Here is a 14,885-nt window from a genome sequence, read left to right on the forward strand (position 1 = left end):
GGTTCCAGGCTGCCTTATTGCGACTGAAAAACTGGGAAAATTTGGCATCGCAAGCCGTGGCCATGAGATCCATCACCGGCATTCCCCAATGTCGATCAGCCGAAATGCCCACTCCAACAGCATCCACTCCGCTGCGTCCAAAAGATTCCGGCTAAGAAAATCCGCTTGAGCACTGTTGACACAGAACATGCGCTTCTGCCCACACCAGAAGATGAGATGCTTCCTCTGCCAGGGGAAGACTACGAGTGCCTCCCTGCTGATTGATGTAGGCCACCGTTGTGGTGGTGTTAGAGAACACTCAAAATGCCTGGTCCTCTATATTTAAGGCTTCCAACGCCTGAGAAATAAAGGAGGACAACTGGCTACCCCGAGACCCCCCAATAGGTTCAATGCCAGAAGCTGCAGCGGAGGGGGGGGGGGGGGGGGCACTTCAGCAAATAAGCCTGATGGAGGAGCAAAACAAATTCGGGAGAAAACCCCTCCCCCGAAGCGGAGGAACCTGCAGCCATGGTTCCTGAGCCACAGACAGCCGTGCCTGCCATTCCCAAAGACTCTCCTAACAAAGGAGAAGCAGCTCTGTCCAAAACTGCTACCGGAGCCGCAGCGGTGTGCCACCGACAGCCAATAGGCTCTCAGCCTAAGTAGAGATCATTCTATCTCCTGCACCACTGTCACATTTCTGGTTCCCCTGTTTGTTCATATATGCTACCCCTGTGACATTGTTGAACATAACTTGAACTGCCTTTCCCTTCAAAATAGGGAGAACTGCTCCACAGCCAAATGAATGTCCTTCACCTCTACACAGTTGAAACAGGTGGCATTATGGCCAGTCAACCAGTGGTTCTTCGCTGTGCAGCCCGTTAAACTTACCAGGCTGGCATCACATAGCATTCAGTTAGGCTGAATGTAAAAAGAAAAAAAGAATTGCACTAACAATGAGTACATACCTGATGCATGTGCACTCGGGCTGCATGTGATTAAAACTACATATATGATAGAATGCTATTATGTGCATAAAATACTGTTTGTTTTTTTCATCTTATTAAGCCAGTACAGACTGACTGGTTATTCCACTATACCAGCAGATGGAGGCAGAGAATCTGAACTTTCCATTGATACCCACTGGTATGAGTGGTGCAGCCTGTGAACTTGTCTGGCTAGGAGTGGTTCTCGGGGGTGGATCAATGGTCCTTTTTGCATTAATTGAGCTTTAGAGTTCCCCAAGCTTTGACTTCATGGGTCTTGGCTTATTGTGCTGTGGTGGTCCTGTGGGCCACAGACACCAGGAATGAGTAAGTGGTAGTATTGTCAATCACTCCCCACCCCCCCACCCCCAAGCCTAACTTTTAGAAGCAGCTAGGGCAGCAATCAAGTTTCAAAGATTAAAGAAGAATGAATCTCTGGCAGGGAGACAGTTTCTGATGGCATGTTGAAAGAACAAGTGGTTTACAAGAGAGCAGAGGAGGTTGGAGGTTTTCCTCAGTCCAGGGCTGTGTTCAGCTTCTGGGAGGCCAGTTTTCAATAGCATGGCAAGGCCCTACTGTCCATTGAGGAACTGTCTTTTGTAGTTTTGAGAACCAGAGCAGCCATCAACACTGGCTCCCGAGCTGTGTCAGGGTGGGTGGGGCACCGTTCTGATTGTGGTCATAAGTGCCAAGATGGTTTCTGTTCCTGTCATGGTAGCTTTAAATCCTTACTACATAGTTGCCACAATTTTGGCTCCAGATCAGACCCAGCAAGTGGAAATTTTCCCTTTCTCATTGGTCCTCGGGGAACAGTGGGAGCTTCTGTAGGGCAGCGTAAGCTCTGGGTATGCCATAATGGGTTTGGAGCCTCAACATTTTCAGGCCCTATTTATATTCTGAAGACCCTGGCAAGGCTGCAGGGGCTGAGCCCAAATGTAGCTGGGATAGCAACAGAACCCCAAGGGGGGGACTTGAGTGAACTGCTGAAGTAGCCCTGGGTCTCTGGTGGGGCTTCTGAGGGGGAGTGGGATTTGATTCCAGCCCCTTACATAAAACAAGGTTGGGAATGTGGGGAGAAGGGAGAGGTGACTCGCCAGTTATATGGTGGTTCTACTGGGATTAGCTGTCTTCCCTTGTAACTCAGGTGGTTGCAGCATTCCATATGTCCGAGGCACAGGCAGAAGAGGCATTAGAAGGGAATCCAGTCTTGGAGGGGCTGGGTAAGTTATCCAAAGCCTTTTTGTTTCACAAAGCCACCTCTTGAATAGGGCTGGTAGAGTGAGAGGCCCCTGAGTTGGTTATTGGGGGTACTGAGGTAATGAGTAAGCTGTATTTTCTTTCCCTGTGATTATATAGAAGGGCTCCTGTGTTCCGAAGGTGGATGCCTTGGTGGCAGTAGTGACTAAGAGGACCACCATTCTGCTGAAGGGAGGTTTGTTTTTTGTTTTTTTTTTAAAGGGCAGTTATGCATATCAAGCCTCCACTTTGGCTGGTAGTTCCCTACTGGGATCTTAATTTTATTTTGAGGATTTTAATGGGTCCTCCTTTGAGCCCTTAAAGTGGTTGTTGCTGAAGGACCTCTCAAGGCAGTCTTTCCGGTAGCAAGTCAGATGAGTTTGAGTTGCGGACATTTTTAATGTAGGGATCCTTTGTCTTTCGGCAGACTTAGTCTCCATTTGCATGGTGCTTTCCTTCTTACTGGAGGTTGTGGCTTCATTTTCATCTCAATCAGTCTATATGGGCAAGCATTTTCCTTGGAAAGGTTAGGACTTGGTAAAGATTCTCCAAGTTGAACATTTGTAAAAGTCTTCACTACCTAGAAGTCACAAATTATATCTGAAAGCCCTAACTGGCTGGCTGTATTTAGTTGGCTATGGAAAGGAGATATGGCATTGAAGGCCCCGTTGGCATAGTGTATTAAGGCAACAATCAAGTCAGCCTGTATGGTGTTGGAGGGTCTCTGGCCATGATCTACAAGGTCTCAGGTGACCTCAGCGGCGGAGGTTCAGGCTGTAGCACTGGAGGATATTTGTAGAGTGGTGGTGAGGTTCTGTTTGCATTCATTTGTTAAACATACAAGATCTGACACCAGGGCCAGAAAGGATGGCACATCAGTTCCAGAGAGACCCTTGTCTCTTGCACTGAGGGATAGAACTGTACCAATTAATCTGAACTGGCCTAGCAGGATGAAAAGGAAGGTGAGATTTTGTTCTTACCTGATAATTTCCTTTTCATGAATCCTACTAGACTAGACCAGTCCACTGCATCCATGAAGATTGTGGCTGTCAGGGAGATATCTCGTAGCATCTGCCTTGCACTCAAATTTTTTATGAGTTTAGCTCTGTGGCAGAATTATTTTTGTGTGTGTGGGGGTCTGCTTTGGTATTATCCTCTTGCCCCCTTGTAACCAGCAATAGGCTCCTTGCTATTTCTTAAGTTGCAAAGCCACAGACAGCAAAAGCTTGAAAATGAGGCTTTCACTTTGTCCATGTGGACATATCTAATATTCCCAGTGTCCTAAAATCTGTCTCAAAGAACATTCCTGTTGGGGAAGAATAAGGTTTTACGTAAACTATTAGCCTATAATAACATCAGACACATGGGTTCTTATTAGGATGAGGCGCAACTGACATCTTCTATTGGAATTCCCTACCAGATTGTCCACAGTGTGTCATGGTCAAACTCTAAGCATCTGGATGTAAATGCAAAGTAACGCTTTTCTGTGCGAGAACAGTGTGGGGGTTTTACTCAAGTGTTTTCTGACTCTAAAGAAAAACATTGGGACTCTCTTCTATTGTACACCTAAAGCAGATTCCTTGTAAAAGCAAAATTCAGGGTAGTTCTGGGCATCTTAATCATTTTCTCTAGAAAGGAAGCTGGCTATTCTCCCTGGATGGAAAGGATGCTTACATTTTCAAATATTTCCTACAACTTGGATGTATGCCAGGTTTATAACGGTGAAATGCCCTCTCCAATATGACATACTGCTCTATAAGTATTCTGTATGTGCTTTTATCAAATTCATCATTTGTCATTTGGTTTTATTGATGCTACTTAATCCGTATGTCTGAGATGTTTTCATTATTTTTATATTTATCTGTGTATAAATATAAAAATTACTCCTGAAGCAGGCACTTCCAGTGCCGAAACGCAGGACTCTGAGTCTATTGACTAACAAATTTGTCAATAAGAAGAAATATTTTAGCTTTACACATTTGTGCTTATTTGTTTTTTTGTTTTAAATAAATAGTCATCCTTGGAATTCAATTGGTTGTCCCCTGTTTTTTCTCTGTTTTGCTCGGGGGTTTCTTTTTGTATACCGTAAACGTTCACAAAATGTGTAGCTGTGGTGGCTGCACACCTTCACAAATAATTGAAATGCATGTACCCTTGTCTGAATGGTTGATTGGTTAAGAGAATATCTCTGAGGGAGGTGTCTATGGAACTGTCTGACAGGCATTTTGATAGCCAGACAGACCGGGTCTTTTTCCTGTATGTGTATTCTCGGAGAATGAGATGTACGGCCACAACATAAGTTTTTTTTTTTTTTTTTAATTTAATCATTTTACTTAATTACATTCACATTTATCACACAAATGTAAGGAAAAACAGAAATTAATATAAAGGAAAAAGAACATTTTCTCTCATCGATATATATTATACAATTGTCCACAATTGGGAGATCCAAGATCAGGAAAACAATCTCAAAGAAAATAAAAACTCAAAATGGTTAATCTTACAATTCACATTTTCTGAGGGAGGAAGGTTAATCGGTGATTGCAGCCAGTACAGTGGTAACTAAAGGAAGTTGCTACAGAGGGTTCTTCATCTGTTCTTTCAACTCCACAAACTTGTAATTTCTTAGGTTCAACAAATAAGTAATAAGGAAATAAAACACAAGGGAATCGCACTAGGAAGGTCCCACCTAGGGTAATGATTTCTGGCTTAAAAGCCAAGAATCTCACACCTAGTCTGCTATTCCCTTGATATGTCAGGAAATATATTCATCTTTGAACCCAAAAAAACTATCAGCCATGTGTCGGAAATACAATTTCAAAACATTGTTCCTATCTAAATCAAAGGTGAAAGTCACTAATATAACTGTTGTGTAATTTCTGAATTTTCCAAAATGTCAGTTAAGTTCACATCTCTTTACTCTGATAAAATTTTAAGGAAAATTTAAATCACTTTAGACACCAGAGGGTGGCTATCAGAAGGTATTTGCAAAATGTCAGAGAAATATTTCTTCAACAGTAGCTGATATATAGGATGTTATAGGAAAATTTATCATTCTGTTATTTTTCCTTAATTGGTTCTCCAGAAATTCCAATTTTTACAAGAAACATGGCTGTCCATTACCAAATTAACTGATTTTCGTTGAGAAACCATTTCCGTAATCAAAGTCTCTATTTTTATATCTTGGACTTCCACTTTGTTAGATAAGTATTAATATAAATTCTTTAACTCGCATGTTTATTTCTGAAAAATTTTAAAGAAGAGAGTTATTCACACTCTGCAGCACTTCCCATAGTACGTCCATTGTGACATTATTGGCTTCACCAGATCCAATTTCTCCACAGAAACCGCTCCAGATATCTTTGGGGGAAGAGCTCACTCTCCAATCCCCCAGTTGGTTTATTATCAGGAGTCGATGCTGCACCAGGACCTCCTCGGGTTGCGTGAAAATCCTAACCCACTTCGGGCATTTCCACTGTCGACCTCCATAGCGAAGCGTACTGTTTCCGGGTTTTGGAGGGGTCGTGCCAGCAGGGGGACTCAAAGTCACTCCCTCTCCACTGAGATTCGGCAATAAAGCCTTGCTGTTCCCCGAAGCAGGAACCAATATCCCCGACGTTATGACCCTGAATCTCTCCAAAGTAGGCTGAGAAGTGGTGGGAACCCCAGCCGTGTTTGAGGAGGACAACACCACGGCTTTGCCTTTTCTCTTCCCCATTCTTTGGGGAGCGCGCCTACTTCAGGTATTCTGGTGTAAAACGGGAGCTCAACTAATGTACGTCCTCCCTCGACGCCATCTTGGATCCTCCAACATAGTTTTGACTTAGGACCCATTTGATTTCCTGTTCATGTATTTTCATGTTCGGTTGGAAAATGCTAAAATCAACCTTTTAATTGTATATTTTTATATGCAGTGTATATGATTTTAAAGAGCAAAATCAGAAGAGGTATTGCAGCAATCTAATTTGTGTATATGTGAGTGATCCATATTTGCAGCTATTCAAGATAATTTATAAACAGTACTAGTAGAATGTTTTCCTTAGTCAGATAACTTGTTGCAGATATTTTTCATCAGGCGTCTTCAGAGATTAAGAACACAACATTTAGGGCATTTGTTAAATATTTTTAGAAATTAAAATTTGAAAAGAAGCAAATGTAGCTGCTGTATAGAATACACTATATCCTGAAGGACTTAACACAGTAATAGAAAATGTATTCACTAGCAGGTCACAATGAAAAACTGCCTAATGTAAACCTGCTACTGCAAACATATGGTCTTGTGTTTGGCAGTGAACTCATAAGTAATGAAACGTTCTTTCCTATGTCAGATACAAAGCACATTTTCCATTCTAGCAAAACACTTGAGCCTGAGTCCCCTCTCTATAATTGTGCCACTTTCTTCGGAGGGGGATCAAAGCTTCAAGAAATAATAGGTTAGTCTGACTAAAAAGGCATCACTTTTGTGTGTATTATTTTTTCAGTGTACTGAAAGCTATACAGATACATTTTATCGCACAAATCATATCCTTATTTGAAAATGTTTACACTTCTCAACTTAGCAGTTACCCTTGTCTTGGTAATTGTTCAAATGGTGATTTAATATAAAAGATATGAATTTTAGCTGCTGGCATATCTTAATTTGTAAGGCTTTAATTTGTAAATATGTCCACATCTTCAGTCATACTGTAATCAAGATATATTTCTAGTAGATCTAGGCAAACCCCTAAATACTATATCTCTTATTTACTTTTTAGTAACATAGGGGGCCCTTGGTTGTACCACAGAAAGGCAGTGTACTAAATTGCGCTAAAAAATGGGCTTAGCACATCCTTACATTGGACTTTACCACAACCGTCAAAAAGAGCTTGTTTTTTTCTATTTGTTGGATCTATGGCCATGCCCTAATGTTTGCATTAGCTGCAGCCACTAAAAAAAAAGCCATAGCAGTTACTGTATTTAGAAGGCACTAATTGCGCCTGTGTTGTCGGCTTTTATTCCATTAGTATGTGTTTCTGTCAGCACACTAGCTAAATTGCGCTTTCACACCAATTCTTCATCCCTGACGTGCTTCCAACCCCAAAAAATGCCACGTGCTTAGCTTGTGCAGATGACAAAACTAACATGAGACACTTTAGTGCATACCACATTAGACCATTTTTGCTGTTAGGCATATTAGTGCATAATGCAGTTTAGTAAAAGGGCTCCGTAGTAAAAGATGGCATATAAAGACCAGTATAGTCCATCTAGTATGCCCAGTAAGGTTTCTAGAGTTGCATCTGCATAATCTGTAAACCACTTTGACTGCAACCACAGAAAGGTAGTATATCAAATCACATCCGCTTTTAGGCTGGTTATACCTCATGCCTTTATTTAGAGTTGTACTTGTGCTTCGTACACCTCTCTTTGCCATTTTACAAAGTGTGAAAAACAGTGATTTACTTTGATTCTGTCCTTTTGCTGTATAGGGATCCTGTGTGTTCATCCCATGCCTTATGAAATTCTTCACAGCTTTTTGTCCCCACCCCCATCAGGAAGGCATTCCAGAACACCTCTACTCTTCCCACAAAAAATGTGTTTTCAGATTAAAGCAGCTCTGTTGTGCAAATTCTGTAATATAAAATATGCCTATTTTTTTTCCTTTGCCTAGTTTTAAAATGCTCTTGAATTTGACCTAGTCAGGGTCGCTATTTTGGCTTTTTAGCTGAATCCTAGTTTCAACTTTTCCTTACTGGCAATAGAATGACTTAGAGATTATAGAGATGTAGTGAATGGTCACAGTTCACCCATTCAGAACAAACAGTTTGCTTTTTGTTTGAATACTGTGTTTCTATCTTTATATTGGGCAACTGATCCATATCATCATGGCACTTCTTCCTTCCAAGTAAAAGATAATCTTAAACATCATTGTCCTGAGTTTATTTGCACAGAAATTGTGTAAGAGTCTCAGCCAAATGTGCTTGGAGAGAACATAACTTTTCCAGAGTAGCTTTTTTTTTTTTTTTTCTAAAGGAAGCCTAGTGCATAATTTCAGTAGCATAAGACTTGTTTAGCACTTCTATGATACGTACTGTATGTCTGCCTACCTTCATTACTCTGGAAATAAAGTAAAATATTTTTGCTGGAAGAGAAATTTAGTTGGCCTTACATTGTACTTAGTATCTGCCAGTGCACTTTTTTTCTACCCTAAAATATTTTAACTCCATTTTCATGACTACATCTGACTTAGAAAAATACATTAAGTCCCTTTCACTGTTTTCAGATCATATACGGATATAGTTTTTCATTTTATTAATATAGTACTAGGTAAGAGAATTTTTAGGTTTTTTGTATCTTGCAACTGTATGCCAGGTGTATTGAACTCTCACATGTTTTGTGTGTCTTTTTTTTTGTTCTAGATGCGAGAATAGAGGAGTTTGTGTACGAGAAGCTTGACAGGAAAGCACCAAGTCGTTTAAATAACCCAGAGCTGTTAGGCCAGTATATGATTGATGCTGGGAATGAGTTTGGCCCAGGAACAGCATATGGTATGTGTAAGGCTAAGACAATGACATAAAAATTCAAAGTTGTCAAATCGCATGTGGACTATGAGAAATTGCAGGAGGACATTAAGAGCCTGGAAGACTGGGCATCCAAATAGCTGATTAAAATTTAATGTGAACAAGTGCAAAGTGACACACATTGTTTAAAATAACCCAAATTATAGCTACATGATGCTAGGACCACATTAGAAGTCACCAAAAGAGAGAATTCAGGTGTCATTGTGGACAATACATTGAAATCTTCCGCTCAGTGTGAATCGGTGGCCACAAATGGAAACATAATGTTAGGATTTATTAGGAAAGAAAATGAATAGAGAGTAAGACTAAGAATATCATATCATATATATAACGTCTCTGTCATTCCATGATTGAGACTACACCTTGAATATTGTGTGCAGTTCTGGTCACCACATCTCAGATATTTATAATGGAACTGGAAAAAGTACAGAGAACAGCCACCACAATGATTAAGGGGATGGAGCAGTTCCACTTTGAGGAAAGGCTAAAGTGGTTAAGGCTCTTCAGCTTGGAGACCTAACGGCTGAGAAGAGATATAATGGAAGCCTTTAAAATCCTGGAGTGGAACAGGTAAACATGAATCGATTTGTTTACTCTTTCAAAATATAAATATTAAGGGACACGTCATGGAGTTCCATACTGGCACATTTAAAATGTATAAAAGAAAATATTTTTTCATTAAACGTAGTTAAACTCTGGAACTCATTGAGGAAGTGGTAATAGCAGTTAATGTAGCTGGGTTTAAAAAAAAAAAAAAAAAAGGTTTGGACAATTTTCTGGAGGAAAATGCTGTAACATCTGTTCAAAAACCTGACATTCACTCAGCAAATATCTCTTGTAGCAAGAACGTTAAGGTAGACCTTGGGAAAGCTACAACTTAACACTGGGTTAACTATCATGGAATCTTCCATTTTAGAATTCTATCATGTATATCTCTGTCCGGAGTAGGACTTGGATATGCCATAGTACATTTTGAAACTGTCCTTCCACATCCTATACTTTTCAGGTTGGTCGTCGAACTGTGTGAGGCCTGTCTGAGGTCTCTGCAAAGCATTTACTTGGCAAGATCTGACTGATCCGATGACTCAGTTTGAGCAGTAGAAGGCATTTGTGGGTGGCTTGCTTCACTGCTTTGGATTGGTGTTGTGGGGTGTGGTCGCTCCTCTCCTCTAGTTTGTGCAAGGGGTGGGTGACTTGTGGTGACTGCCCCAAGCTTTTCTGGGCTTGTTCTTTGTAGGATACTGGAAAATGTGGCTGGAATGGGCTGTCCTTCCTGATGCACGTACCTGGACCATGGTCTAGTTGCAGTGTGCCCATGAGCATGTGGTTTGCAGAAGGAACTCTTATGTTCAGATCATTAACCAGGGTCATTTGCTAACAGCATGTGTTAACACTGTTAACACACTTCAGACCATTGCATGAAAATGAGCCCTGCAGTAGATGACGTGCATTAATGGCCTTTGTGTGTGTGAATCACTTTATGAAGTAGCCTCTGATTCATAGCCAATATATATTGTTTATTTTCTATACCGATCTTATTGCATACAGATGTATATACAAACCAGAACGGTTTACATCTTAGTAAAATATCAAAATTTAAAATAACATATAAGAACTCCATTAATTTGACAGGAAAGCACAGCAAGCTAAAAACATCTATTCTAAAAAGTAAAAACATCAGTGGACAATCCATTCATAACAAGTTTATATAGCAAACATATGATTTGTTACTGCATATTCATTCTGCCCATGTTCCCCTTTTTCATCCCAGATTACTTTCAAATGTATTCTGAGATGTGTTTTTAGAAGTTTGCGAAACTTAACATACGATTCTTCCAATGTAATAATTTTAGGAAGACAATTCCAGAGAGAGGGAGCTAGAAAGAAAAAAGCTGAATTTCTAGTAGATTTTCATCTAGCCTTTTGTGGTGATGGAATTATTAGTCTGTGATCGGAGTGTTCGTGTAGGTGAATATGGTAAAATAACGTTGGCTAAATATTGAGGAGTCAGTAAATGTAGGGCTTTAAAAGCCAGAGTAAGAATCTTAAATTTTATTCTGGCTTCAACTGGGAGCCAGTGAAGATGGTATAAAAGAGTTGTAATCCTATCATATAGTAAATCATTTCTGGCCTTCACATCAACACACTTAGAGGTCAATACAGAAAACTTCCCATGTGGTTGCTGCAGGTTTAATAGTTTTACTACAGGGTAGATGAAACCTTGACTGCAATTTCATTGAAATGAATGTAAATTCGGCACATTTGCTAACTTGCAGCATGCAAAACAAGAAAGTTTGGCCATGCATTTACAGTGGGAAAATATATACCAGAGTCCAGGGTAGGGCAAGGCACTGCCTTTTTTCAAGATGGTGATGCTAGAGGCAGGAGTGCATTGGCATCTTCTCCTGTTAAGTATGCTGAGTGGGTTCAGGTGGGCTGGGAGGAGGGGTCAGGGGTGGGAGGGTGCCACTAGACACCAGGGATTTTTTTTATTTGAGGGGAGGGGGGCATTAGACCTCTAGGGATTTGTTATATAATATAATTTAAAAAAAAATATTGGTGGGGGCAGGAGGGAACGGGCCAAGGCAGGCATGAGGTCAGTCGGGCTGGTGCAGATCACTAGCAGATTTTTTTTTTCAATTTTTTGTCACTTTCTGTTGCAGCTCAGGCACTGATAGGAAGGGTGATGTTTAGCAATAAGCTGTGGATTGCTACCATGCTACTAATGCAGCAGTAGTTTGTCTGTTCATTGATTACTGCATGCAATGACAATCTTTTTGCCATATATGGTCAGCAGCTCTAATGCACTGCTTTCTGCGTTGTCCTCTTAAAAAATTAAACGTCCACATAAATTTTGAAGTTATTTTGAATAGAGGATTTTTAAAAAAACTCCTGAAGCATGCCAGGATGAACTCATCCTGAAATAACTACTTTTGATGAATTCACTTTGCTTTTTTACCAGTGTACTTGTGTTAACATTTTATTTTTGCTTCATATAGAGAACTGTGTGAAAACTGACTTGATTGTTGGCGATATAGACTTAAATACACTTCAGCTCTGTTTTCCTTTTGCAGGAAATGCTCTCATTAAATGTGGAGAAACACAGAAACGGATTGGAGCAGCAGACAGAGAACTAATGCAAACAGCTGCCATAAACTTTCTCACACCTTTGAGAAATTTTATAGAAGGAGACTATAAAACCATTTCTGTAAGTTGGCACCTATTGTTTGTGTCCATTAAACCTGTGAGCTGTACCATGCCTGTGGAATGCAGATTGTTCCTCCAGGAGACAAGGGGTCAGATTTCTTCTCACCTCTGTGACTGGCATTTGCTTAGTTTCCCTTGTGCTTTGGAGTAAGTGCCTCATCACTCTTTTTAAAGACAGCTACATTCAGATTCCACAGAAAAATAGCTTTTATGTTCTATTTTATGATGATGAAACATTTTATTTTTCTGTGTCCCAGGTTATGAGCAAATCTTGGGTTATGTTGCATTCTGTTTCATAGCTAACTAAAGCAGTTTAGCCTGTATTAGTGGTGGTGATCAAAATATTTATTTGGATTTGCTCATTCCTTTTTTTTTTTTTTTCAGTAGGAGCTCTAAATATGAAGAAAAACCCCTTTTCAGAGGTTTCCTTCAATTTTTCTTAGGATCTGTTAAGTGTTGTTGAGAAAAGCTTGAGTATAGGCTACTGATTGGTCATACAAAGATCATAAAACTACTGGAGAGGTATATGCACCAAATCTCTGTGATGAGGATATAGTAATTCAGTGTAGCCAAAGTCTTCCTAGCAGGGTTAATGTGTTTTTCAGATGTGTCTGAGCTGATTAACTATTCATTTAGTATAAGTGATGCTTTGCATCTGCTTACATATTCTGGTTATTGTGTGTAGCAGCATATCCTAATGTGGTAGCTATTGATTTAAGGAGAAGGATGTATTGTGTCAGACTCCTGATGCAGGCCCTTTGGCCGAAACACAACGTTGTGTTGAGTCGCTTTTGATTTTCAATAAAATCTTGTTTTAATTCGACATTTTGTGCTCCAGTCTTTGGAATCGTGGCCTTAGTTCCCACTTTTCCTTCTCCTTGAGATGCTCCGTGGGATTTTTTGAGTTCTCCTCATACGTGGATTCTCTTTGAGCTATTGATGTAACACATTTTACAGTTCAAACTGAAAGTGGATTTAGTAGGCTGAGTTTACAGCTCTGGTCTTCTCTTTGCCTAGAGAAGAATATGCAGTGCTTGAAGCCAAGTGGTAATTGACAAGATGTTTTTGTTTTGTTTTTTTAATCCTGCTCACTTTTACTCCTCTTTAGACCTTGCATTAAATCCCCAGTGTTGTCCTCAGTTGTCTTCTGTGTGCTTGTCTGCATCTGCACAAAACATCTTGGTAATATATACCTGTGGCTCTTTAACTTAGCTATTGGTGAGGGATCTCTGGTTAGCAGTTCCCTTTTGGAATCCATTGACCCTGATTCTGGCCACTGGCTTTAGTGTGAGAACTGGACTAGCAGTGGACAAACATTTTGGCCCACATTTAGTGGCTCTTGTGTGCCCTAGGAGTTAGTTGCCCTTTCACAGCACCAGTTGGGTGGAGCATAACATTGCTTCTCTTCCTTTCCCCTCCTGCGGAGCATAACACTGCTTCTCTCACATCCTCCTCCACACTTACGTAGGAGCCATTCATGCAATACTCTGTTCTTCCTGAATTGAAACTGATCGAGCAGTGATCAGTTGCTCGATCAGTTTTATTTTATTTCCTGTTTTTATTGTGGTATTTCACATTATTATACAGTGGGGGAAATAAGTATTTGATCCCTTGCTGATTTTGTAAGTTTGCCCACTGACAAAGACATGAGCAGCCCATAATTGAAGGGTAGGTTATTGGTAACAGTGAGAGATAGCACATCACAAATTAAATCCGGAAAATCACATTGTGGAAAGTATATGAATTTATTTGCATTCTGCAGAGGGAAATAAGTATTTAATCCCTCTGGCAAACAAGACCTAATACTTGGTGGCAAAACCCTTGTTGGCAAGCACAGCGGTCAGACGTCTTCTGTAGTTGATGATGAGGTTTGCACACATGTCAGGAGGAATTTTGGTCCACTCCTCTTTGCAGATCATCTCTAAATCATTAAGAGTTCTGGGCTGTCGCTTGGCAACTCGCAGCTTCAGCTCCCTCCATAAGTTTTCAATGGGATTAAGGTCTGGTGACTGGCTAGGCCACTCCATGACCCTAATGTGCTTCTTCCTGAGCCACTCCTTTGTTGCCTTGGCTGTATGTTTTGGGTCATTGTCGTGCTGGAAGACCCAGCCACGACCCATTTTTAAGGCCCTGGCGGAGGGAAGGAGGTTGTCACTCAGAATTGTACGGTACATGGCCCCATCCATTCTCCCATTGATGCGGTGAAGTAGTCCTGTGCCCTTAGCAGAGAAACACCCCCAAAACATAACATTTCCACCTCCATGCTTGACAGTGGGGGACGGTGTTCTTTGGGTCATAGGCAGCATTTCTCTTCCTCCAAACACGGCGAGTTGAGTTCATGCCAAAGAGCTCAATTTTGTCTCATCTGACCACAGCACCTTCTCCCAATCACTCTCGGCATCATCCAGGTGTTCACTGGCAAACTTCAGATGGGCCGTCACATGTGCCTTCCGGAGCAGGGGGACCTTGCGGGCACTGCAGGATTGCAATCCGTTATGTCGTAATGTGTTACCAATGGTTTTCGTGGTGACAGTGGTCCCAGCTGCCTTGAGATCATTGACAAGTTCCCCCCTTGTAGTTGTAGGCTGATTTCTAACCTTCCTCATGATCAAGGATACCCCACGAGGTGAGATTTTGCGTGGAGCCCCAGATCTTTGTCGATTGACAGTCATTTTGTACTTCTTCCATTTTCTTACTATGGCACCAACAGTTGTCTCCTTCTCGCCCAGCGTCTTACTGATGGTTTTGTAGCCCATTCCAGCCTTGTGCAGGTGTATGATCTTGTCCCTGACATCCTTAGACAGCTCCTTGCTCTTGGCCATTTTGTAGAGGTTAGAGTCTGACTGATTCACTGAGTCTGTGGACAGGTGTCTTTCATACAGGTGACCATTGCTGACAGCTGTCTGTCATGCAGGTAACG

General features: G+C 40.9%; 1 protein-coding gene across 3 annotated transcripts in view; it reads left to right on the top strand.

Annotated features, from left to right (window-relative positions):
- Positions 1 to 14,885, top strand: part of SH3GLB1 (SH3 domain containing GRB2 like, endophilin B1) — a 99,573-nt gene that overhangs the window by 18,454 nt on the left and 66,234 nt on the right. For all 3 annotated transcript variants that reach the window (XM_030205582.1, XM_030205583.1, XM_030205584.1), the window contains exons 3-4: positions 8,597 to 8,725; positions 11,833 to 11,966. In XM_030205582.1, coding sequence (XP_030061442.1) covers positions 8,597 to 8,725; positions 11,833 to 11,966 — 263 coding nt within the window. The remainder of the gene's footprint in view (positions 1 to 8,596; positions 8,726 to 11,832; positions 11,967 to 14,885) is intronic.

Source organism: Microcaecilia unicolor, chromosome 6 (assembly GCF_901765095.1).
Source record: "Microcaecilia unicolor chromosome 6, aMicUni1.1, whole genome shotgun sequence".
Lineage (NCBI taxonomy): Eukaryota > Metazoa > Chordata > Amphibia > Gymnophiona > Siphonopidae > Microcaecilia > Microcaecilia unicolor.